The 25,206-nt window shown below is 31.8% G+C and overlaps 2 protein-coding genes across 4 annotated transcripts; both read left to right on the top strand.

The window, feature by feature from the left end:
• Nucleotides 1–376: 376 nt before the first annotated feature.
• Nucleotides 377–23,391, top strand: LOC107993996 (paramyosin, long form). Of its 2 annotated transcripts, XR_009830015.1 has the most exons (16): nucleotides 377–900; nucleotides 2,256–2,312; nucleotides 4,889–4,975; nucleotides 5,104–5,270; nucleotides 9,791–10,028; nucleotides 10,242–10,361; nucleotides 10,433–10,582; nucleotides 10,784–10,930; nucleotides 11,211–11,427; nucleotides 11,591–11,718; nucleotides 11,994–12,106; nucleotides 18,726–18,921; nucleotides 19,707–19,835; nucleotides 21,093–21,464; nucleotides 21,843–22,301; nucleotides 22,627–23,391. XR_009830015.1 is itself a non-coding variant. In XM_062076041.1 (15 exons), the coding sequence occupies exons 1-15, from the start codon at nucleotides 787–789 to the stop codon at nucleotides 22,233–22,235; spliced, it is 2,628 nt and encodes an 875-aa protein (XP_061932025.1). In that variant the 5' UTR covers nucleotides 441–786; the 3' UTR covers nucleotides 22,236–23,391. The 2 variants fall into 2 exon arrangements, 1 of the variants encoding a protein (XP_061932025.1); XM_062076041.1 differs by having other exon boundaries at nucleotides 441–900; nucleotides 21,843–23,391.
• On the top strand, nucleotides 12,213–17,948 carry LOC107993997 (paramyosin, short form-like). Of its 2 annotated transcripts, none has more exons than XM_062076043.1 (3): nucleotides 12,213–14,074; nucleotides 14,168–14,827; nucleotides 17,270–17,948. In XM_062076043.1, exons 2-3 carry the CDS (start codon nucleotides 14,516–14,518, stop codon nucleotides 17,846–17,848), a joined length of 891 nt encoding a protein of 296 aa, XP_061932027.1. In that variant the 5' UTR covers nucleotides 12,213–14,074; nucleotides 14,168–14,515; the 3' UTR covers nucleotides 17,849–17,948. The 2 variants fall into 2 exon arrangements, with proteins under 2 accessions (XP_061932027.1, XP_061932026.1); XM_062076042.1 differs by having other exon boundaries at nucleotides 13,782–14,074; nucleotides 14,172–14,827.
• Nucleotides 23,392–25,206: the final 1,815 nt, after the last annotated feature.

Consider the following 25,206-nt stretch of genomic DNA (forward strand, 5'->3'; position numbering starts at 1 on the left):
ATTTCTTAATATAGCAACAATTTAAATATATTCAATTCAATATCATAACTTTTAAATATAACAAAAAATTGGTATATTTATCATCTCTATTTCTCCAAACATATCTTCCTAGTAAACACAACAACCAAGCCTAAATAAAATCAAACAAAACGAAATGCATATCCCGTTCCCCAAAATGAAAATTAAAAGAAAAACGAGTGTAAAATGGTGAAAAAAAAAAGGAAAAAAAAAAGAAACGCGATTGAACATGGAACGACCAATTCCAGGCCAACTTTTGGCAGCCACGCTAAGAAACGTGGGCGTTAGAGTAACGGTGGTGGTCGTCCGCTGGTGGTTCCCCTCGACGATCGAAGGAACGATCGCGATGACGAGTCGTCGTCGCGTGTTCCTGGTGGGGGTCAGTGATCTAGCGCGCATGCGTGCGACCGTCATTTTGACGAAGCCATGGAGCCGCCGGCGCGCCATACGAACGACGACGGGTCGCGCACTACGAGTAGGGCGCTGGTCGGCTCCGAAACCCCCGAAGAAGAAGAAGAAGAGAAGAGGAAGAAGAAGAACAGAATAAGAAAGAGGACGAGAAGCCGAAGAAGTAGCGGCGAGGAGGAAGAGAAGAGTGGCAGAAGAAAACGCGTTAACGACAAATAATTTTGTTTGAGACAAATTAAAACGACTGGGGATCCAGCCACCGAGGCTGCAAGAGAAGCGAGGAAGAAACCTATCTCTCGGCGCTAAAAACAAGGAACAAGCTATCTTCGTACGATATCGCGAGTGAACCAAGCGGACAGGATGTCTTCAGCGGTCGCTAAAGCTTCTAAATACACGTACCGTTCCACCGGCGGTGGTACTGCCGATGTTAGCATCGAATACAGCGCCGACCTGAGCGCTCTCTCTAGACTGGAGGTAGGTTAAGGTGGAAGGAACGATCCTTTATTCATTCTTCTTCGAAATATCTTGGAATAATGATATATCTATATATACCATAATATTGTTTCCTTTTTCAAAATCTGTTTTCTTAGATTAGACAAATAATTCTATTCCACTTAATTATTTTATTTCAATATGATACTTATCGATGATTATGTGTATATGTATATATATTTTAGTTTAGAAGAAGGAAGCAGAAAAAATTATCTATTTCTTAAGAATTGGTTAGTGATAAAAATATTGCTTACGGCTATTATATTTTTGATCGAGTTACTAAAAATAGGGAGAGAACAGGAGGGATCCTTGAAACACGCAATTAGGCTATAAATGTCCAATCTACGTAACAACCAAGGCATTTCGTTGTAAACAGTTTAAAGTATCTTTGAAAAGATAGGAAATGGCTAATATATTAGATCCTTTGATCCAAAGAAAGAAAGGTTTTAGCAAATCTACGATCGTCGAAATCTCATCCGATGATGCAATACGATGCAAAATTAAATGGGGAACAGAAGTTGGAACATTTCAAGAGTCTACGAAGAAATCGTTCGAGCAATGATAAATTATTGAAGGAAGAACTACGATATGAGGAGAAAAACGAGGAGAGTCTTTGCAGGGGAAGTGGTGAAAAGGTGAAACGTCGAGCAGTGATCGATTCGGGGACAGTGAGACGCGAGAAAGTTCAGTGACCATGAGGAATATTAGTGCCAATCCTGACGAGAAACGAAAGTGTCGTAGACGGTTCTCTGGCTATCGAATTGCTCGTGTACGAAAATAGTCGTAAATATCGGCCCTAAATGACGATCGTGCCACGCAAGAGTGACATCTTCGAAACGAATTCACAAAGCGCCCCCGTCGAATAGCTCATCGACGTTCATCCGGATCTTCTTACGGATCGTTCTCTACCTCGATTATTCAAATATCGTGGATTCGACGAAAAATACAAGAGAAAGAAAGGAAATGTAGAAGAATCAGGAATCGTGCACTCGTCCATACACTCAAGTAAGATTGTTCATTATTATCCACTTATTTCTTCTTCTGCTTCTTCTTTTTTCCATTCGAGAAGAACGTTTGATGTTGATCTCGTTAAGGAACAACGTAGAGACAAGTGCACGCTCCTTGGTTCCTTGATTGAAAACGACCACGATGGACGGTCGCTGAGAACGAAGATCCTTCTGTACCCTACGCAGCCCGTTTCAGAGGCTGTCCGTCTTTCTGAAATACCTTCCGAGCGTCGGCCTGTTGGGTATTTTCGTCGGCCGATTACGTAAAGCATCGTCCCTCTGTAACGTGGCCTGTGATACATTCTAATCCTTTCTTGCCTCTCGTTTCAGGACAAAATCCGCCTGCTGCAGGATGACCTGGAGTCTGAGAGAGAGCTGCGTCAGAGGGTGAGTTTTCTTTTGAACGAGTTTCCTTTGAACTTTCTTCCTTTGAGGTTTCTCATCAAATAGTTTACAAATCGAAAGGACGGACATCGATTGATAGTTTGATAGTCAATCGTTTATTTTACGTTCTTATCGAGTGTGTGGTTTCCTTGTTTACAGAGAAATATCGTTTATCGAGTCTTTTCCTTTTTTTCATTTCATTTGATAGAGAATTCCTAGCATGCGAATAACTTGTGTTCTTTTCATTAAATAATTACTAAAAGGATTTACTAAAAGTAAAGGAAATGTTTGAATTAAATTATTCCGATAATTTTCTTCAGTACGAGCGAAATATCGAAAAAATTCGAGTTAAACACACGAGTTGAGATCTCGTAGATAAAAATAGCAAGGTGGACGAAGATAAACGTCAATTTCGAGACTTTATATAATCCGGGTATTGTGAATTTTGAAACTGATACAAAAAAAGCTGGCCTGCTCTCCACCATAGAGTGGGGAGCAGTAGGTCGAAATGTCCAGCTCTCGAGTCGCGGCTATTTTTGGGGATGCGCGTCTCTTCAGCGTACGAACTCGCATTCCTCTTTCGTGTTCGGCCAACTTGTATCTACCTGTTTAAAAAGACTAATAAAAATTAAGAAGAACTAGAAAAAATCTATACCTTCGTGAAAAATTCACATTTATATCAAAATTCACATCAGGATATATTCACAAAGGAATGATATGATGAACTAAGAATTAAAATTTCTTAGAATCTTATTTTACAATTATTGAACAGTATATTTTTATAACGCGAAATGAATTAACTTTTAAATTAAAATTGCGTTGAATAATTTTCTATTAAGAAATTTAATAATTTTTTTTCAAATTTTAAATTAATTAAAATTTTATATCGTAAGAGAAAGATGATACTACGAACTTAATAAATCAAAAAAGTTTTAGAATTGTTTGAAGTTTTCAATTTGTTGAGAAGCATAATATTATAGAGAAATTGGAGGCTTGTGTTTAAATGGAACATCAGATTTAAAAAAGATCCCTTTAGTTATTCGGTCAAAGTACGAGGAAATCAGATTTAATACAGATATAATATTGCTCGTGATAATTGACTTGAACCGATGCCAACGACATTTTTGAAAGCGTAAAAAACTTAAGAATTATGAACATATTTAACGCGTATTATATTATAAAATGTTCATTTAATTGTCCAAAGATTAAACAGTCCACGCTGCTTAGATCGTATTTCTTATTACATAATTATGAATTTTTATTATTTTGATTGTGATTATATTATTTGAATTTATATTTTTTATATTTAAATATTTATTTTTGAATTAAACAATCAAATAGTATAATACAATCTAATCAATTTAAATTTAAATTTAAATTTAAATTAACTAATTGGATTTTTTTATTTATTTTGAATATAATTAAAATTAAATTCTAATCTTTTGATTTAATTTTAATATCAATAAATATAATTTACGATTAAATCTAAAAATTTGTATTATTTCATTAATTTCTCAAATTTTTTTCTCTCTATTCTCAACTTCCTTTTCTATTAAAAATTATTCTTTTGATTCGTGCAAAAGATCGACAAATAACAATATCGAAAGATCATGACTCTTTTGGATTAAAATACCGATCGATTAATTTCTAAAATCATTTCTAAACATTCAAAATATATTTCTCTTTCAACAAGAAATCGTATTTTTACCGAAAATGATTTAATTGACCAGGAAGTATGGTGAATGTCAGTGGTTTCCGGAGAACGGACAGTTATGGCGATGTCGCGCGACTCTCTTTTCTCGATAAACGCCTCGTTTGTAATATGAATAAAGCTCCCGATATAGAATCGGTCTGTACGGAATTAGATCGTTCTATTCGCGGTCCAAAGAAACCTGACGTCAAGCTTGTACCGAGCTGTTCGCGTCGTTCCTCGAGGCCTCTTTCCAAAACAATGCCGCGCGTCTCGATTACACTCGACGTGTATCAACACCAGCGCCATCTCGATCAATTCTTACTTTTAAAGATGATCGTGTAAAATAAGATTACGAGAAATTACTATTCTTTCTTTCGATAATATGTTTTTTTTTCAAAATGATATATTAAGAGGCTTTTTCCTTTTTTTTTTTTTAAACTAGCTTTTTGAAACTATGGAGATAAATGTGTTTGATATTTGGTATCGAGATAGAAATTGGAAAATTTATAAAAATATTTAGATAAATGAAGGATTATTTTATATTATTGATTTTAATATTGATGCTGATAATGCAAAATATATATTAGTGACAAACATATTCTGTTTATATAAATGTATGAATTATATATTTCATTCGATTTTAATATTTTAAATACTCATTTTTATTAAAATTAAATTTCATGATTTTGAAAAAATTAATTCAGAGATCGCAATTAATAAATAATCTATTCATACATTTTCTAAATCTACGTACATCACACGTTTAACTCCTAAATTTTATTTCATTAACACGTAATTCTAAAAATACGACTTTGAAATTATTATAATATTAATTTATATATGGATATATTTTTTCACCAATACTAATTTTCTGTTTAACTTTCAGATCGAACGCGAGCGCGCTGATTTGAGCGTGCAAGTCATCCAGCTGTCCGAACGTCTCGAAGAGGCGGAGGGTGGCGCCGAATCTCAAGTAAGTCTCAAAACTAATAAAATAGCAATAATTTGATTCATCCTCGATTTCAATATACTCAGATTCACAGATTCTGATTAAATTTCCTTAAATTGGAAATATTAATCGTATCTATTAATATCCTACAGTTCGAGATCAACAAGAAGAGGGACACGGAACTGGCCAAATTGCGCAAACTACTCGAAGATGTTCATCTCGAGAGTGAGGAGACCGCGCATCTTCTGCGTAAAAAACACCAGGAAGTCGTTGTTGATTTCCAAGATCAGATCGATCAACTTTCTAAAGCACGTGCACGGTTAGTAAACTAATTCAAATTATTATTCTTCAATTTTCAAATTTATTTTTACATTATTTAAAGAAAATAGATTCTTCGCTAAAACCCTATACATTAATTCGTACTTTTTTTTTATAAATGCACATTATATAATTTATTTTAATACATTCGTCACATATCATTTGAATATAATATAATTATTCATTCAAGTTTAATATATTTTCAATCTATTTCCAATCCAACTATCACGTCAAACGCAAACATTAACGCGTATTGCACGAACTGCAGATTCGTATCTCTAAAATAATCTCGAGTTACCCAAAAATATACTTTCCCATATTCCTAACTCCTTTTCTATTTCTTGCATCATTTCGACATAAAATCATACCTTCGATCTAATCAAATCTAATCTAAATTAAAATCAAACTTAACCAATATTTTAACCAAAATTCCTCTTCTAAACCGCTATATAAATGGAATATTCCACTGAACTATAATTTCTAAACTCAATCAACTTAAATATTCATTAAAATTAAACATTACTAAGATATAAACAAATAATTTCGTATAAATATTTTTCTATTATAAACATTACTTCTCGTCAATCGAGTTTATTTAAAATAATATTAAATCCCAGCTACGCGATTCGTGGTCGAAACACATGTCGATAGACCGTAGGAAACGCTGGAAATCAGAACACCAATAAATCGTAGTTAATTATATACACCTGTGAAAATAAAATAGCGGCCTCGCGATCCCGCTCTTTGAGGTCAAAGCGCGCGAGCGGCGTGCACAGCGTCAATAAACAGTTCGGCCGGAAGTTCGTGGATTCGTCGAAACCCAGTTTCGTTTCTCGTATATCATGGAATCAATGGTGAAACGCTGTTGAACATGTTACACGGTTCGAAAGGGAATTGGAAAGAAACGAAATGGGAAACAAGGGTGAATCAGAGGATGGCTCGTTAATTATAGCGAGCATCGCGCGGAACGAAAGCGTATTCGAAAATTGCGGGAATTATGCTCGACGATACTGGCACATGGCCAAACAACGAACCTACTCGCACCTGAAATACATGTAGACTCGTTACCCCGGCACTTCTAAACATAACCAAGCGTCCTTTCCGATGTCCCGGCGCCCTGATGCGCGATACGCGTGTTACAAGGACGTCTTCGTTTCGAAAATTCACCGAGCTGTCATCCGTACGTCGTCTATTATCCTCTGCTCTTTCTGCGAGTTACAGAAAGCTTGGATCTTTTCTAAATCTGTTCCTCCTTGTCAGAAGACAGAATAGGGTTATGCGTTATACGTATATATGAGAAAGGGGAGTTGTTTTCTCTTAAACGTTATTATTATTGATATGGATATATCTTTTTCTTTTAATTTCTTGCTAATTTTTGAGGTTTAGATCGAAGGTATTTTTGATCGAGTAAATTTATTTGTTGGAAAGATTTGTGTTATGTAGAGCGAAGGGTTGTTTTTTTAAAAATCTTCCCTTCCTAATTTTTGAGGTTTTTGATGAGAAGTCGATCGATCGAGGATATAAAATGAAAGATTGATTGGAAAATAGTATTTTGTAGCGTACGAAATTTGTTTCTTACTAATTTTTCAGACTTTAGATTCATCTTATAAGAAAGATTGTCTACTAAAGGTATAAAATATTAAGTAAAAGATTGATTGATGTTGATATAATGTTAGATATTTTAAGGAATAACTAAGTCATTAAAATCTTAAATTTCAATATTTCTACGTCAATGATACATAAAAAGGCAAAATCAGTGAAAAATTATAACTCATCTAAGCGATAACTCGTGGAAAATTAAAGTTACTTGTATTTTATGATTCAATAATGCTTTTTTAAATTTTGATAAATAAACGAAAAATCAGAAACGAAGAATCAAATTTTTTCATCAAGATATTTCTCCGATCGCATAAAGTTCGCTTCTTTCGAGCATCTAAAGCTATACAAGTAGAATAGTTGATCAAGAATCCGGTCTGAAATCGGAGACCAACTGAGATTCCGTTCTAAATGTATTTTCCAGCGAAAGCAATTACGACATTTATACGTCATCGGTGTCACGACGAAGCAACAGCTAATTGCCTCTTAATATTTCAACTGACGAAATAGAACAGTCCAGTCACCATTAATAGTGTCTGGAAATAATAAATGAAGGCTAGTTACGACGTTATAAACGTAAAATAGATCTTCTATAAATTTCCGTAAGTTTTCAAAAAAAAAAGCAGAAATTTTATCTTCAATTCTTTCTCGTTTTATATATTTAATTACATCGAAGAAAGGAAAGAAAGAAAAAAAAAGAAAAAATGACAAAAACGTGAACTATTTAGCCTATTTGCATAGTGTTGGAAGAAGCTTCCACCTGTTGGTACGAGAAAGGCGTTTAAAATGTCTTTTAAAATAGCCATACCCTATTTTTCAAGTTGGCTTTGGTCTCTTTTTATCTCTTTATTGCACGACTTTCCATTATTTTCTTATTATTCTCTCACTCCACCTTTAATTTCATACTTTTTCTTCAATTTTTCCATTCGCATTCTTTCTATATCTACCTCGATAAACATATTCTCGATCCCAGTTTATGTATTCTATAAATTCTCTATCCTCGCTACTTTTATTACTTCGATCGCGATCTTCTCTTACGGAACTGTTTCTTTTTTCTCTCGTTGTATTTATACACCCTCCCCACTGCTTTCACTTTCAATCCATAACCTCATTTCCTTACAAATTCCCCGCCTTCCCACTTTCTTCCTTCATTCCTGAATCTTTCTCCTCTTTTTTTTTAATTCTTTTTCTTTCTGTTTTCTTGTCGTTATTTACTTGCATACTCTCACTCGAAAATTGTGGATACTTGTGCAAATTTATAGCTAAAGAAATGAAATTTAAATGGAGACTTATTTAATTTATGAACATTGCAATTGGATACTTTAAATTTCTATTCATTTATTTCCCTTTAGATTCCCAATAATTTGTTGTCAACATCCAACACTTCCCTTATCTATTTTCATTCTACCCCACATATTCAATATTTCTCGTAGATTTTATACATTTCCCCTATTCTATCCTATACAATTTTGCAACTCGATATCTCATAAATACAACAAATATAATAAACAAATGAATTAACATTACTTATCCTCCTCCTCCCTATTTATGTTCTATATACACGTTTGCCTCTTAATTTCCCACAAATATAATTAACAAACGCCAAATATCCTCCACTCATTGTCCATTACTCGTCCTCGCGTTCTCCACAATTCCTCTATCGTTTCCTTCGACTTTCCCATTTACGACTTTCTTCCCCTCTATCCCGATTCCTCCCTCGCTCTGTCTCTCTTTCTCACGTTTTTATTCCCCTACTTACTCCTCCCGCGAGACGCTTTGCTCTCGTACAGCCGCTACTCGGCTTATGACTATTTTTAACCGCGCGAGTCGCGCGGCAATCCACAACCCTGCGTTGCCACGCCATATTAGTACAGGCGACCGGCCCGGATCCCCACTATCCTCGGAATCGGCCGACACCTTACACCCTCTCTCTGCGTTTCGTGTAGGTGGATCACCGATATCGCCGCGATTCGATCCACCCTATCTTTTACATTATATCTCTATCTCCTTTCAACGAATTTTTTTTATTTTTTAAGACTTGAATCGTGTCTCTCTCGTTATTTTGCGAAGCTAAACGTACTATTTCTGAGTTATCTTGAGTTTATTCTTGTGTAATTTTTATTTTAGATAACGAAGATTTTAAACATGAGTTGTATAGAAATAAATAATAGACGACGAGATTTTTTTAATGCTTACAAAAAAAAAAATTAATTTTATTATTATGCTATCTTTGATCGTTTATTATTTTTTAAGGATATAAGAATATTTCAGAAATATATGTAATATGTAATATTTTTATCTTAAATTGAGAAATGTTTTTAATTAATGGAAGAATTTTAATATAGTAGAAGAATAAGTATAGAATAACCTCGGATAATAAAAGATTAATGATTGATGATTTAGACAAATGCAGAAAACATTTGCATCATAGCTCGATACTGTGATTTTATAAGATGTTGTTTTTAAATTTGTTTAGAAGGAAGTTCCAATTGCTGTTTTTATTGGCATTGTTGGAAGATTTATGATGATTGATGCATTATGCAGAATTTTATTGAATTCCTCGTAGTTTCAGATAAATTATTTGTTAAGATGAGAAAAAAAAGAATAGAGATAGAAGAACTAGAGTTCTTTTTAGAGACAAAATAATTAATTTTTAATATAAAGTTTATATTACAATAAATAGAAGAAGAAAATTTTCCTACATTATTGATACTACAATGCCTCATTCATTTTAATTAATTCAGAAATTCCCTCATAAACGTTTTATTTACAATTCCACCCTAATTTCATAAATCTCTATTTATACTTAAAAGTACAAACAACGAACAACGACAAACTATTAATAAAATATTTAAGATACTGTAAATATAATTAAAAATTTTTCTAAGAGTTCTAAAAATTTCTTTTAATTTACAATATTTACAGGGCTGATAAGGAAAAATCAAAGTTCCAACAAGAGGTATATGAACTCCTTGCTCAGCTTGACAATGTCACCAAAGAAAAGCTATTGTCGATAAAGACTGTAGAAAAGCTCGAAGTACATGTAGCTGAACTTAACGTGAAAATTGAAGAATTGAACCGTACCATCATCGACATCACCAATGTTAAAACCAGGATCTCACAGGAAAATATTGAATTGACGAAAGAAGTGCAAGATTTGAAGGTAAATAATTACAAATTGTTGTACTGATTACAAATACAATAGATAAATACTCCCTATGATGTATATACATTAATTTCAACAAAAATTCATCAAGGAATCAAAAAATTTAAAAAACAATAAGATCCACAAATAAAATAATCCAATAATTAACCCATCTCTATATATCTCTATATAATTTTTCTCTAACAATTTATTCCATCATAAATTTTATAGGTTAACATCGAGAACGCTGTTTACCTGAAAACTCAGATCGCAGGTCAACTCGACGATGCTCGTCGTCGTCTCGAGGATGAGGAACGTCGTCGTTCATTGGTTGAGGCCTCCTTACATCAAGTATATATTCTTTTGATTCCATGTATTATCGTAAAAATAATGCGTGCAATAATTTAAACGATTGTCAACAGGTTGAATCGGAATTGGAATCTGTTCGTATTCAATTGGAAGAAGAATCTGAGGCACGTTTGGACATTGAACGTCAATTGGTCAAAGCCAATGGTGAAGTGCAAGTTTGGAGATCTAAATATGAAACCGAAGCTAATGCTCGTGCCGAAGAGGTAATTGAAGAAAAGAGATATTAAATCTATAAAACTAATCAGTTATTATTATATATTCAATTACTATATCAAAATAGAATTTAATTACTCATAATAAGCAATAAAAACTACTTTATATATCAAGCATACATTAAAATTAATAATATATAAAGATGACAATATGAAACTTTGACTAAGTTTTGAAACGTCTGAATTCTACAGGTAGAGGAGTTGCGTCGCAAGTACAGTGCTCGCATTCAAGAACAGGAAGAGCAGATTGAAACTCTGCTCGTCAAGATCAACAATCTCGAGAAGCAAAAATCTCGTCTCCAATCTGAAGTAGAAGTGTTGATCATCGATTTGGAAAAGGTATAATTTCATACTATGATTATAATTACTGCGTGTACTAATTTCTTAAATTGTTTAACGAGCACTGCCAAAAATATTAATTTTTGAAGAAAACAGTAAACTTGAGATAAATATATTAGATTATGCGAAACTTTTTTTGAAATAAATTTTAATTAACAATTTTCTTATCTATTTGGCAACTGTGGAATATATATAATAATCGATCTGGTAAGAATTCAGAGTTTATAATATGCAATGTATGAGCTACGATATATTTCAATTTTCACATTTAATTCTTAAGGCAAATGGAACAGCTCGCGAACTGCAGAAACGCGTGGAACAATTAGAGAAGATCAATGTCGAACTCAAAGCTCGTTTGGATGAAAGCATGGCAATGTATGAACAAAGCCAGCGTGATCTCCGCAACAAACAACAGGAACTTCAGCGTTGCAACGCTGAACTCGACAAAACTCGCGAGTTGAAAGATCAACTGGCTCGTGAAAACAAGAAATTGGGAGGTAAGCGATTTTATAAGAGATAATTATAAATAATCTTACTTTTACGTAAATACACGAATCCTTACTAATACTTAACTCGTTATTTGTTTTTCCAAATTGAATAAAATATTATGAACGAGATTATAGAAATAGTTTTATAATGATTGTTGTATGATTTTTCCAGATGACTTGAACGATGCTAAAAATCAATTATCTGACATGAATCGTAGACTGCACGAATTGGAACTTGAACTCCGCCGATTGGAGAACGAACGCGAAGAACTTGCTGCTGCCTATAAAGAAGCCGAAGCAGTAAGTGAAACTATATTTATCGTAATATTTTTATATTCCTAATCTTCAATTCTATCTTGAATTTATTGAATTTGTGTGTAAAATTTATTTACTACGTGAATTTAATCTCATAATTATTAAAAATAATTTCGTAATACTCCTAAGATCTTCAAATTTATTTCAAATATGTCTAAACCTGTCATACTAATACAACGATATTTTCAAATTAATTATTTCCAAGAACAATATGGAATATAATATAGAATTGTTTATAAAATAAGTTAAATCGATTACAGGGACGTAAAATTGAAGAACAACGCTCGCAGAGATTGTCTGCCGAATTGACTCAACTTCGTCACGATTACGAACGTCGTCTGACTGAGAAAGATGAAGAAATCGAAATCATTCGGTAAGTACATTCAATTGTTTGCGTTATGCTTATTCTTATTTTATTTAATTAATATTATCGTAATTTGTAATGCAATAATTTCTAATTTCCTAATATTAAAACCTAAATCTGAATTATTATTAAGATTTACGGTGAAAATAGTTTCCAGGTGATACGTTTAATAATATAATGATGTTTAACGATTGCAATTATAATTATAATATCCATTTATTCTAAATTTAACCGAGATTTATAAATAATTAATCAATTATTACAAGACTTATTTTCAATACTTTTCTCTCGTATATTTATATTGACCGATTAATGGACGATACCTCTTTTTTTTCTATTGCTTTTTCCGAGAAACAATTTGGCTTAGGTGAAGCCAAAACTTAAATGAACAGACATCTAGAATGTGGCTATTTCTATTCAACGAATATGGCTATTTGTACAAGGCTATTTCTATTCGATGAAATCGAATATTTCCTCAAGTCACATAAATCAAACACTTTTGACAAAGTAGTTCTATTTGCAGTTTTACGTCAACTGTTAGTATTTAACATCTTATAAAAATTTAATATCACAAAACTGAAATTAATGAACTCCATGAAAAAAATCCAAGATATAAAAAAACAATATAAAATTCCTATAAACTAAACTTCCTATAAACTATAAACATCCTATTATTTATTTTATTCTAAAAATCACGATCTATTAATATTTACATACAATGATCTTTCGATTCATATTGAAATTACGTAAGCGTTATAAAAAATTTATAATTCAACATTCCACATTTAAAACGATTGAAAATCCAAAGAAAAAAATCTATAAAAGAGAGCACGAATTTTTAAAATTTATTACTGATGAAATTAATTTTATTTCCGGTACGATCATCGCGTGATGACGTCTAGCTATTAATAAAGACAGCTAATTTTATCATTGATTGGTCATATCGATTAATCACCCAAAGTATCTCAGTGTCTCATCGGTCGAACGTTCAAGGGAATGTCCTGTGATCTATATATTTATTTATACGGAAGAGTAAATAAAAAATCACGGATTACACGCGTGATCGAACGCGAATACTTTTATTTTTCTTGGCTTAAGTCTCTTTGAAACTTATATTTGATATCAAATGATCGATATATTCTACTTTTTACTATGAAACTCACGTGCTACAAAGAAAGAAATAATATTTTTCTTATTATTATCTTATTATTATCTTCTAATATATAATCTAATGATATATTCTTATTATTGTCTTATAAAAAACAAAATAATATTTATAAAAAAATGATTGTATAATTATATTTGAAAATATGAAAATATGAAATCATTAAAAATAACAAAATATTGTAGTGAAGAAAGAAATGTTAAAATCTATGTAAAAATGCTATGAGAAATAAGACAGAAAAATGATTAAAACTAACATATCCTTTTATTTTTATTTGTAAAATAATTTGCAAAAAATATGAATTTTATCATCTAATTATTCTAAAAAATATTTCTTTAAAAAGATTATTGATAAAACTTTTAATTATAAAATAATGATTTATAATAAACATATACCTATATTATCTATCTATATTATTGAATAAATATAAATAACAAAAAATATATATATTACATTTTTAAAGAAATAATATCATTATTACTGCAACTTTTAATTGAAAAGAATACCACATTACTTCCATAAGAAAATCAACGAAATATGAAACGAAATCTTAAACAATGTCGTCACGTTTTGGGTCAATAATTGAGCTGAATATCGCATGCACAAACAGTGCGCAATCCTACTATTAATAAACGTCGTTCAACACCGATCAGTCACGATCTAATTATTAGTCGAGAGGTGCTGATTGGCCGTTCCCAATGTAGCAATCATAAGAAAAAGCTACAAAAGATAGCATCGCGTTTGACCGGCCCAATTTTTCTTAACCGTTTCGTTGCAAGTGTCACCTCCGATTGTACGACTATGAAAGACACGTGAGTAAAATATCTACGAATTTCCCACAACGAGGAAATCCTATATCTAACACCCTTAGCTCGAAGTACAACATGCAATCCTTTTTATTCAAGGTAGATGTTGGATGAAACATTAACAATACCCACACAAAAAATTTATATCCCTCAAAGTAAAAATTTCGAAGAAATTTAGAAGGAATTTATCGGTGGTCAATATTTCCTAAAGAAGATCCATATTTCTATTATCATAATAAGACAGAACTGAGAAAAAGAAAAATCGAAATACATTATTATACGAAAAATTATTTCATTCGTAAAAAAAGAGTCAAAAATTTCAGTGCAGAGAACAATACATCTCTGCCAAAAACCAAAAATTCTCGCAAAAAAATCTACTTAAAGAAAATAATAAAAAAAAAAACCAACGAATCTAAAAACTAAAGTTTAGAAAAATAAGAAGGAAAAATGGCAAGCTACATGCCCCCGTTGCACGTTCCCTTGGAGACAAAATGGAAGCATTGGCCCACTTATATCTACGATAAGAACTACGGTTATGGGATCAATTACTATCAACCGTTGCTGGATCACATCGATCGTGAAGGTCGACCCTCGTCGTTACCAAGATATCGCAGGAGATCGGAACCACCGGAATTACCATGGTCGGATGGAAGGCTTTTATGGGAGGACAAACCCGTGGAACCGTATTCGAGACACGAACTGATCAAGCGGGCAATCGACGCGGAAGACGAGGCCAGGGATCATCTAACCCATTTCAAGGTACGAATCGAGATAGGAGAGCGAAAGTCGGGACAGAGTCGAGCGTGGAAAAGCAGTTAGACGCCACCACGACTGCTTGACCTTTTCCTCCGCTAAATTTGGCGCCACGAAAGGGGCTGTTCCAATATGAACGCTCTTTGTACGAAAACGGATGCCTCGCGAGACTGTTGTCGGCTTTTGGACGGATCTTTGTCGGTCGAATGTAGAAATTCGAGAGGAAAGTCATGATCGCTCTGAGAATCGATCTTATTATCTTGACTATACTATACTATACGTAATTTTGAAATATATCTCAAAATATGTTTATCATTATAACATATTGTAATAATAAATAATATCATTACGACAATGTAATAATATCAATACATCATCTATTATTTTAACGTATTGAAGATGAAGAAAATTGAATTATATCTACAAATATTTATATTGCAAAATATCCATAAAATTTCTAATTGATTTATATATAATAAATTTCTTATTAAATGGAACTTTGGTTTGAAATTGATAAAATGAAATTTAAAGATCGAAAAGTTTTGGTTAAATTTTCTTGATATTTTTTAAAAGGATGTTAGACAATGCAAATAAAGAATTTAAAATAAAATAAATGGCAATGAAAGTTAATTTATTTTCGGATATTAAGATATCTATGAGTGTTGCAAATTTATAATTTAAGTTAATTTTATCTTATTATGAAATTTGTTAACATCCTTAACGTCCAACGATTAAAAAATTAATATTTTTAAAATGTTAAGCAATATTTATTTCAATTTAAATTCATAAAGTTATTTTATTGTTTTATTTATCCAATCTGAAGCTAAAAATAAAAAATCAATTTTCGCCTAATATCTTTACTTAAAAATATATATATAATTTATACATATATATAATATATCTTTGATATAAAATATTAATTTCATGATGCTACTTTCCTTAAATTTAAAACATTAAAATTTTTATAGTCAGGAATTTTCTGATTAATATTCTGATTAATTATAAAATTAGCCTATTTTTCATCTAATAAAAAATTATCTAATTAAAAAATTATATATTATTAATGAAATGATTTAATTTTATAAAAAGGAATATAAACATAATGAGATAATTTAAAAAAAAATATATTGAAATTCATTTGATGAATATAAAAGTTATATTTAATAATTATAAATTTTATGGATATTTTGCAATATAAATATTTGTAGATAGAATTTAATTTCCTCAATATATCTTCGAATTGTTAAAATAAAAATGAAGATCTATTGTAATAATATACTATTAATACAATATGTTGTAATGATAATACATATTTTCAAAATTATATATAATCAAGTTAACAATTGGCACTATCTGTGAAATAAATAAAATTATTGTTTTTCTGCCATTATTTCCAAACACACGAGTTAATATTAAAATTTTTTTTTATAATTAATTTCTTCAACAATACATCTATTTTTCAGCTTAAAAATAATAATATCATTAAAAATAGATGAAACTCTAAGGAGTATAATTTACTATATTCTATACATGTCGAAACAAGCTTCCTCGTTACTATTTTAAATTCTTATTGTTAATATCCAAAAATAAATTACTTATACTTATATTCAAGCAATATCAAAATATAATCTCTTATAAAATGAATCCAAAATGATAAAAAATTTTAAAAAATAAACGGAAAAATAAAATTCTTCCCATTGGTATTAAAAAATACCAATCGGAAATATTTCTCGAAGCATAGAATCATTTCGAAACACGAATCGATCAGAGCCGATCAAACTTTCCAAGACAATTCTATAATCCGCTCCAATAACCCGTGACGCTCAATGATCGCCCCACTGTCACCGAATCTTAATTTAACACTGCAGCCATTGGCAGTGAGTCTCCGGCGTAAAACGAAATCGGTTGCGTTTTAGAAAGCGGGAATTCCTAAATCTCATTGTTATTAATACCGTCCAACAGTCTGAATCCGAATAGATTCAAAATCGGCGCGGAAGGAAACAAAAATATCCCCCGGAAGCGATCATCTGGCACCCCTCCTTCCCTCCGGTCCCTTCCCCAGCCCCCTCGAATCCTCCTCGGCTAGAATGGAAGTAACAGAGACAAATCGGGACGCAACTCACGAGGGTGCCAAGTCTCAAGGCGCGTACATCGAAAAATCCATCTCACGTCCCGTGTGTCCCGGGGCTGGTAATCTAGCAGTCCGCTCGGATTGGCAGTCGTTCTCGAGTCTTTAGAGAGAGTCTATCGGGAGTGTGCATCGGTCACTTTCGAATTCTGGACCGCTGCGGCTAAGTTTAGGTCGAGCCTTCGAATCACGGAACGATCTTAAAGGGAAGGGTCGCATTCGCGAGAATTTCGTCGCTTTCGCTCTCCATCGCACAATTCGCCGTCCATCTTGGAGTGTCCAACGCGGGGGATTGACTCGCCACTTTCGCCTTCCCAAAGATAGCGAATCGGTCGGACTTCAGTTTGGCCAAAACTGCGCAAGCCAGCCACGTGACCAGAGAGGTGTTTCCGCGGAAATTGGAGGAGATCAAGTTGAAACCGTTACCTCTGCTCGTTGAGAGTGCTCGCGCCAAGGCTAGGGCTAGACAACTGCAGCGTGAAATGGCAGACATCGATTTCCAATCTCTGAGAGACGCTCGAACCCTCTCCGAGGTAGAGAACGCTTTGGAATTTGGGAAAAGTCTTCGAGGAAAATCGGCGAGAGCGATCGGATTCCATTTGACGGCCGAGGCTTATAAAAATTTGAACAGGAGTAAGGAATTGGCCGATATCAGAAAATATCAGAAGGAGTGTGCCTCCTCGAGTTATTGCTGGGATACCAGGGAACATTTGAGGCACATAGAGGAGAGAACGAGGAATCTACTCGACGAGGACAGGCTCGCCGAACCATTGGACAGCCTGAGCAGGGAGCTGAAAGGATACGAGGAGAAGTCGAGCAGCTACTTCCTGGACAAGAGGTATCGACACCCGACCAGACCGAGACGATTGTACGGATGCCTGGGAATCAGGCCCGCTTAAAAGGATGGAAATTCTAGTAGATTAGATACCTAGCCGTGTGGGTAAGAGTAATGTGACACGGACCAATGGAAAGAATAAACAATAAATATGAGAGAATCGATTGAACTGTTTGATCCTCGGAAGTTTGTAGATTAGACGAGAAATTCCTATGAATAATGCAACTAGTTCGAGAAGAAAATCTTTAGATTAGATTCTTTAGAATTTTTTTTTCCGATTCGTTGTTCTTTTTTATAGAATTTTCGATAAAATTTTGCTTAGAATATCTGCAATTTTCATTTCCTTATGCACTTTTGCGTAGAACAGATCATTTTGTTTTCAAATTTTATGATTTTTACTTTTGATTTTCATTCAAGTTGGACGATTTTTAAATTTTATTTAGAACTCTAAAATTCTACTCTAAATTATATACTGAAATAATCATCATTTTTCTCCAAGCATCGAATGAGAAACTTCGAAATATATATAATTAAACGCATTTTCCTTGTTACGTAAATACACTTTCCACTTGTGATAATACAGATGTTTATGCCATCCGTTGCCAAACTAACCATGCATCGAAACATCCAAGCTAACCCTGTATCGAAATAGGCAAAGCACGAAAAATACCTCGGTAATCTAACACTCGTTTCATTACTAAATACGTTACTGGTAAAATGTCAAATATCTCTAAACGTGTTAACCTTGAATGCTCAACGAGAGGATCGCTCCTCGCAAGACAAATAATACCAACGAACAAAAAGGTGTGGTATCTTTCGACGATTTGGAAAATCTTGGTGTTGTCACCTGGAAACAATAATACACCGTTGTGAAACCTTTTAAAAACGATTGAACCGGGTATTCATCATACGGTATCTTTATACGAAATGAAATAAATTAGCAAACAGACAAGTATCGAGATCGAGCAGCTGAACGCACGCGTGGTCGAGGCGGAGACGAAATTGAAGACCGAGGTGCAGCGCGTGAAGAAGAAGTTACAGATCCAGATCACCGAATTGGAACTGTCTCTGGACGTTGCGAACAAGAACAACATCGATTTGCAGAAGACCATTAAGAAGCAATCGCTCACTTTGACCGTAAGTTGATTATATATTTTCGTTATTTCATCGCCCATCTTACAGATACAAAATAAAATTAGAAAATAACTAACATTTTTGCTCCTCTATACTTATTGCTATACTGCTATATATTATTACTATATTAAGAATCGATATCGTATTAAGACTAATGACTAAGTGTCTTCTACGATCTAAGTTTATTTCTATAAGTAGATAAAAGTTTCATCAGGCTAATAAAACTGTTCGTGAGATATATTTTATTCTAATAAAATAGATAAGATCAAAAATATTGAATATTCGATTTAAAAGAGGATGCGTTCTTCATAATTTATAATACCTAAATGAATTTCATTAAAAATATACTTTTTAACATTCTTTTTGCCTAAAAAAAAAAGGAAGAAAAATATCGAAATTTCACGTATAACTATCCTCTCTAATAAGAAAATATCGAAATTTTACACGAATCGATACAATTAGTCACTTTTTCTAATTATTCTCTAATTTTAATGATTATTTGTTAAGCTAAACAAGTGCCATCAATTCAATTGCCATTTTCTTCGCGTACAATCAATGCAGTTGATATATTTTTAATTAAATATTTTTGAATGTATGTGTGTTTATATCACTTTTGAAGTTCTGCCAAAATGATTGATTTCTAATTCGATACATAGGTCTATCACCCACCTGTGAATAATGACACCCTATCGAAAACTTGCGAATCATCCAAATATGGGTGACAGGTGGCAATCGGAAAAGATTGACAGTTTGGCAAGGAATTATGAATTTGAAACATTGTTTTGTAGGAACTCCAAGCCCACTACGATGAAGTTCAACGCCAACTACAGGTTACTCTGGACCAATTAGGCATCAGTCAACGGCGCTTGCAATCATTGACAGCCGAGCTCGAGGAAGTGCGCGGCAATTACGATTCTGTGAGTTTAATTTATTAGAAAAATTTAACATTTCGTTGTTTAATGTGATATTTTGATAATTTCCTAATATGAAAAGTATTACGATAATCTTATATCATATTTCGTTATTATCATTATTTCATTGTAAATATAACGCAATACTAAATCATACACTTTCGCTATCAATTTATCGATTTGTAGATCATTATAAATTATTTTCATCTCTTTTTGCATTGTTAAATTCAAATTCTTTTTCTATCTCTTCTAATTTCATATTTTTTAACACGATTTAACTTTTCTATTATTTAATTTTTCTATATTTTCTATTCTTTTTATTATTTCTTTGACAAAGAACATTATCTCTTTAAACTAAATAGTATAGGAAAGTAAATTAACACTGAATAAATGCAAAAGAACGAAACAACAGACTTTTACACCGTTTAAGTTTCAATGGCCAATTGATTTTAGACAGGCTAAAAATACTTTGAACGATCACGTTGAACGGTAACTTTAAATATTTTAATCAATGGAACAAAATTTTTTATTGACTTTTTGTTCTATTTATTCTATTTTTAAATCCTGTAGTCGGCATTGAAAATTAAAAAAAAAATTTTAAATTATTCTAAAATCAACCTATTAATCTTTTTCAATAATTAAATTCTAAACTTTCCTAATTCAATTTTCACGAAGTGAAGATAATTCATCAAATATATTTTTTGCAGAAATATTTTCTAATTTCAATAAGAAATAAATTCTCAAATTAATATCATGAAAAAAAAACAATCTAAGGCCAGATGCAGATCAATGATGCAATCGTTAGGATTTTGCATCTATGATGCCGAACGATTCGACAGATTTATATTTCTAATGATGCAATGCACATAGCGTGCGACCTCGCTGTCATAAATATAAAATTATCGAATTGCACTACGTCTCACATTTAAAATATAAGACGTAATTACAACATATACGAATCTAAAATTAAAGTTATATCAATGACAAATCGATCGAATTTTATCTTATTATTTATGTTCTCATCTATAAACATAATTTATTCTTTTCTTCCATCTTCATCCTTATATCCAAAAGAGTAATTTCTTCAACAAAACTGTTTCTTTCAATTCAAGGAAGAACCTATCTATTTATTCTTTTAATTTAAATCCTAGCAATTTTTCATTTTTCAAGACATATCTTTTACTCGTTAAATAAAGTTAAAAAACTCTATTTCAAATAGCCGTTATTAATATTACTAACGATTTCTCACGTTAATTTTTAAAGGCCCTCCGTGCAAAGAGAACTGTCGAGCAACAATACGAGGAATCGGTTAGCCGTATCAACGAGCTAACCACTATAAACGCGAATATCGTCACATCAAAAGCGAAACTTGAACAAGAACTATCTACCCTGGCTGGCGATTACGAGGAAGTGACTAAGGAGCTGAGAGTGAGCGACGAGAGATACCAACGGGTACAAACTGAACTGAAACATACCGTCGAGATTTTGCACGAGGAACAAGAGCGTATCGTAAAGATCGAGGCCATTAAGAAATCCCTCGAAATCGAAGTGAAAAACCTATCAGTGAGGTTGGAGGAAGTCGAAGCAAATGCTATCGTTGGTGGTAAGCGTATCATCAGCAAACTCGAGGCTAGGGTGAGTTTCAATTTCTTTTCGTTTTTATTATTATCATTATTATTATAATATCATATCGCGTTATCAAATCTATTACTATTTCCACTAGATTTAATTAAAAAATGTAAGAAATAATGTTTTTTAAACGAACTATCTAGATATAAGCAAAGTACTAATGACGATAAAAGAGGGAAGTTTTATGAATAAAAATTCATAAAACGAAGAATTTTGCAACAGATGTTCAATTTTTCATCGTATAAATTCTTAATATTTCTCGAAGAAGTTCTATTGTATAAGTAAACAATATAATACTCCCTCAGATTTTCTTTCAATTGTTTATTAATTATATTAATTCATTCGAAATTATCATTTCATCGACGTATAACATTTTTCTCACAGATTCGCGATTTGGAGTTAGAACTCGACGAAGAGAAGCGCCGACACTCCGAAACCGTGAAGATTCTTCGCAAGAAAGAACGCAACATCAAGGAGGTGATGATTCAGGTTGAAGAGGATGCGAAGAACATTGCATTGTTGCAAGAATCGTTGGACAAAGCATCCCAAAAAGTGAATCTCTACAAGAGGCAATTGCAAGAGCAAGAGGGCATGTCTCAACAGAGCGTGACCAGGGTCCGCCGATTCCAAAGAGAACTGGAAGCTGCTGAAGACCGAGCTGACACGGCTGAAAGCAATTTGACTCTGATCCGTGCAAAACACCGCAGTTTCGTCACCACATCTAGCGTGCCCGGTTCTCAGGTGTACCTCGTCCAGGAGACGAGGTCTGACCTGTAAAAACGCCACCACCATCGACACTCCACCCTTCGCCACTTCGAACGTCACCTTGTCGTCTTTAGAAACGTACGTCTGATTAATTTAATTAATCGTGATGGAAATTTGCTCTCAAAAGCATTAGCACTATATAACTTACAACATCCACTATACAAATTCTAATTTATCTCTTTGATAAATAAAATATATTCTACAGACATACTACATTTATTATTATTCAGATGAACAATTATATATTATTTTATCATTTTATTATTTAATTCCTCCTTCAGTCATTAAAATTTTTCGGATTAAGAGGTTTAAGATAAATGTAAAATTAAACTTACGAACCAATGATATTAATTGATAAAAATAACAATAAAGCTCATATCTTTTTTTTTACGAATATGTACAGGTGTAACGAGCAAACGACGAAAAAAAGGAAGAGCCTCGATATATCATCATGAATTGAAAAGATCGAGGAGAGTTTTCAACGGGCTAGATAGAGAAAAAAAAATAACAAAGAAAAAAAAGAAGAACGCCAAAGATGTATCATCTTAATTTAATTTTTACTATGAGAAAACTCAACGACCCGTCGAAAATTCAAAATATTTGGCCAACGAAACGCGGTACCCGTCGCAACGAACCAAACAAATGCAAAAAGGCATCATGAAAAAAGAATCATCGCGAAGCACAAAAATATCATCGCTATTTGAATAAATAGATTTAAAAATTTAAAATGTGAAAAAAATTATATATATATATATTTATATATATATATATATATATATTTATATATATATATATACATACACATATTATATAATATATACAAGCAAAAGAGAAATCGACAACGATTCGTTATATCTTCCTTATTATCTATTATGTCAGCATCACGAAGCGTAAGGAGTGGAAAAATAAATAAACAAGGAAAAATATAAAAGAAAATAAAAAAAAGAACGCGATGTAGATTCAACTATTTTTCTGTCTCTCTCTTTCTCCTTACGCCTCTTTGATCGCGCGTGTCGCACTTGTATTTAAATGGATTAACTTTAATTCTTCTATTATTATATTATAGATAGGTATTATTGCCCATACACACAACTCTCACTGTACGACATACACGATAACCTGTGTCAAACAATAATTTAATAAATAAACTGAAACACGTACGTACGAAGCAGATGGAATACATTTTCTCCCATAATTTGGAAGGTGAAGAATAAATACTAATACCAATATTATATTCCTGTAACATACCTATAGAAAATCACCGATTTTTTTTGTAATTTTTCATCTCTTTTTTAACTATTATAATTCTCTTTCAATTTTTCCTTTTTTCTTTTCTATTAATATTTTCCATGTCGATAGCCAACGATAACCCTTTCAAAGTTCAATATTTTTGAAAGATAAAATATTGTATAAAACATCGTGTTTATATTATTAATAATATCGTAATACTGTGACTAACGAATCGTATGTTTAACTCCGAATGAAGTTATAATAAGCTATAACTATATTTATAAAGAACAAATATCTTATTTATTATTTTATAACTATATAATAGATTTTAAAAATCTAAATTATCCATGGAAGGCTAAATGCAATGATGTGTCTAAAATATAACACAGATCACTGTGCCTAACAAAGAGTATAAAACTATATTTGTAAATTCAGAATAAATTGTTATTACTTACATTTACATTAATGCATTTATCCCCTAAATATTGACTACTTTTATTCATAAAAGCATTACAAATAAAAATTAATTTATTTTACTTGACATTTTATTTGAATGAAGAAACTTCTGAGATTTCAAAATTATCTATCTCTACTTTTTCAAACAAAATTATTGATGCGTTCATTTTCTATTCAAAATAAATTATCAACATAAATATATCTATAACTGAAAATATCCATGATATTATTTCGAATTGCAATACGAAAAAATTCTGAAAACAAATTTAGAAATTTGGAATGAAAACTACTGTATAATAAGAAAAAATGAGACAGGGTGAAGTATAACATAAATATACAAATATATATAAAATAAATAAAATATATATAATTATTCTCATGAAAACCACACTTTTCTCTTACAGAAAAAACGAAATAAAAATAGAAACAAAAAAAAATCAAATATCTCCCAATTACAAAACAAAACTCACATTAAAGAAGAATAAAAATAGACTGATAAAAAGTGACAAAATTAATATTATTTATTTTTATAATGAACACATGCTAAAACTATTAACACATAACGTATAGTATACATATCATCCTACAACTCAAATATCACATTGATCAGTATTTCCTTACTATTTCAGAATTATAATAAAATATACTGTAATGTAAAATTATGAAATAATTAATTATACAATTAAATACTAAAACTGACATGAAATTGACATTAAAATAGAATTTTAATATGATCGACAAGGTACACGATACATATGATAACCTCATGATTTCATTCTGAAATACCGATCACTAAAAAAATAAACATTTTCTATACTCTCTAAAATGATAACTTATTAATATATACACATATAAATATATCAAATAAGATGCAAACCAAGAGAAAAATTAGAGAACTAAATATCACATTGTAAAATATATTTCGAATTAATAATGAGAGTTCCAAAAAACTATAATATGATAGATCATAATTTTTTAAACATCAAAATAAAAATATTACTTTATATATAATACAAATAATACATAAAAAAAAATGGAACGCAGCCAATTAGCTCATATTATTTACTATAAAATTTATACTTGTATACAAAATAAGATACAAAAATAAATTATGTAGTAAATAATAATGATTTCCAGGTCTCACCAACTTGGAGGTTGCTGCGAATTGGAGACCCACCCTATCCGCACGGTCCCATCCACCCTCCATTATGCAAAAATTTATTAAAATCAATGATAAATATTCCTTTTGATGTAAATTTGCAAAACGTTCAATCCACGAACATTGTACAAAACAAAC

Source organism: Apis cerana, linkage group LG6 (genome assembly GCF_029169275.1).
Source record: "Apis cerana isolate GH-2021 linkage group LG6, AcerK_1.0, whole genome shotgun sequence".
In the NCBI taxonomy this organism is placed as follows: Eukaryota; Metazoa; Arthropoda; class Insecta; order Hymenoptera; family Apidae; genus Apis; species Apis cerana.

Excerpts from the sequence above, each read along its gene's own strand:
- LOC107993996 (XM_062076041.1), top strand. The coding sequence starts at position 787 with ATGTCTTCAGCGGTCGCTAAAGCTTCTAAATACACGTACCGTTCCACC. Across the intron at positions 19,836-21,092 it reads TGCGCGGCAATTACGATTCT|GCCCTCCGTGCAAAGAGAAC; the intron begins GTGAGTTTAATT and ends TAATTTTTAAAG. Across the intron at positions 21,465-21,842 it reads TCAGCAAACTCGAGGCTAGG|ATTCGCGATTTGGAGTTAGA; the intron begins GTGAGTTTCAAT and ends TTTTTCTCACAG.
- LOC107993997 (XM_062076043.1), top strand. The coding sequence starts at position 14,516 with ATGGCAAGCTACATGCCCCCGTTGCACGTTCCCTTGGAGACAAAATGG. Across the intron at positions 14,828-17,269 it reads ATCATCTAACCCATTTCAAG|ATAGCGAATCGGTCGGACTT; the intron begins GTACGAATCGAG and ends GCCTTCCCAAAG.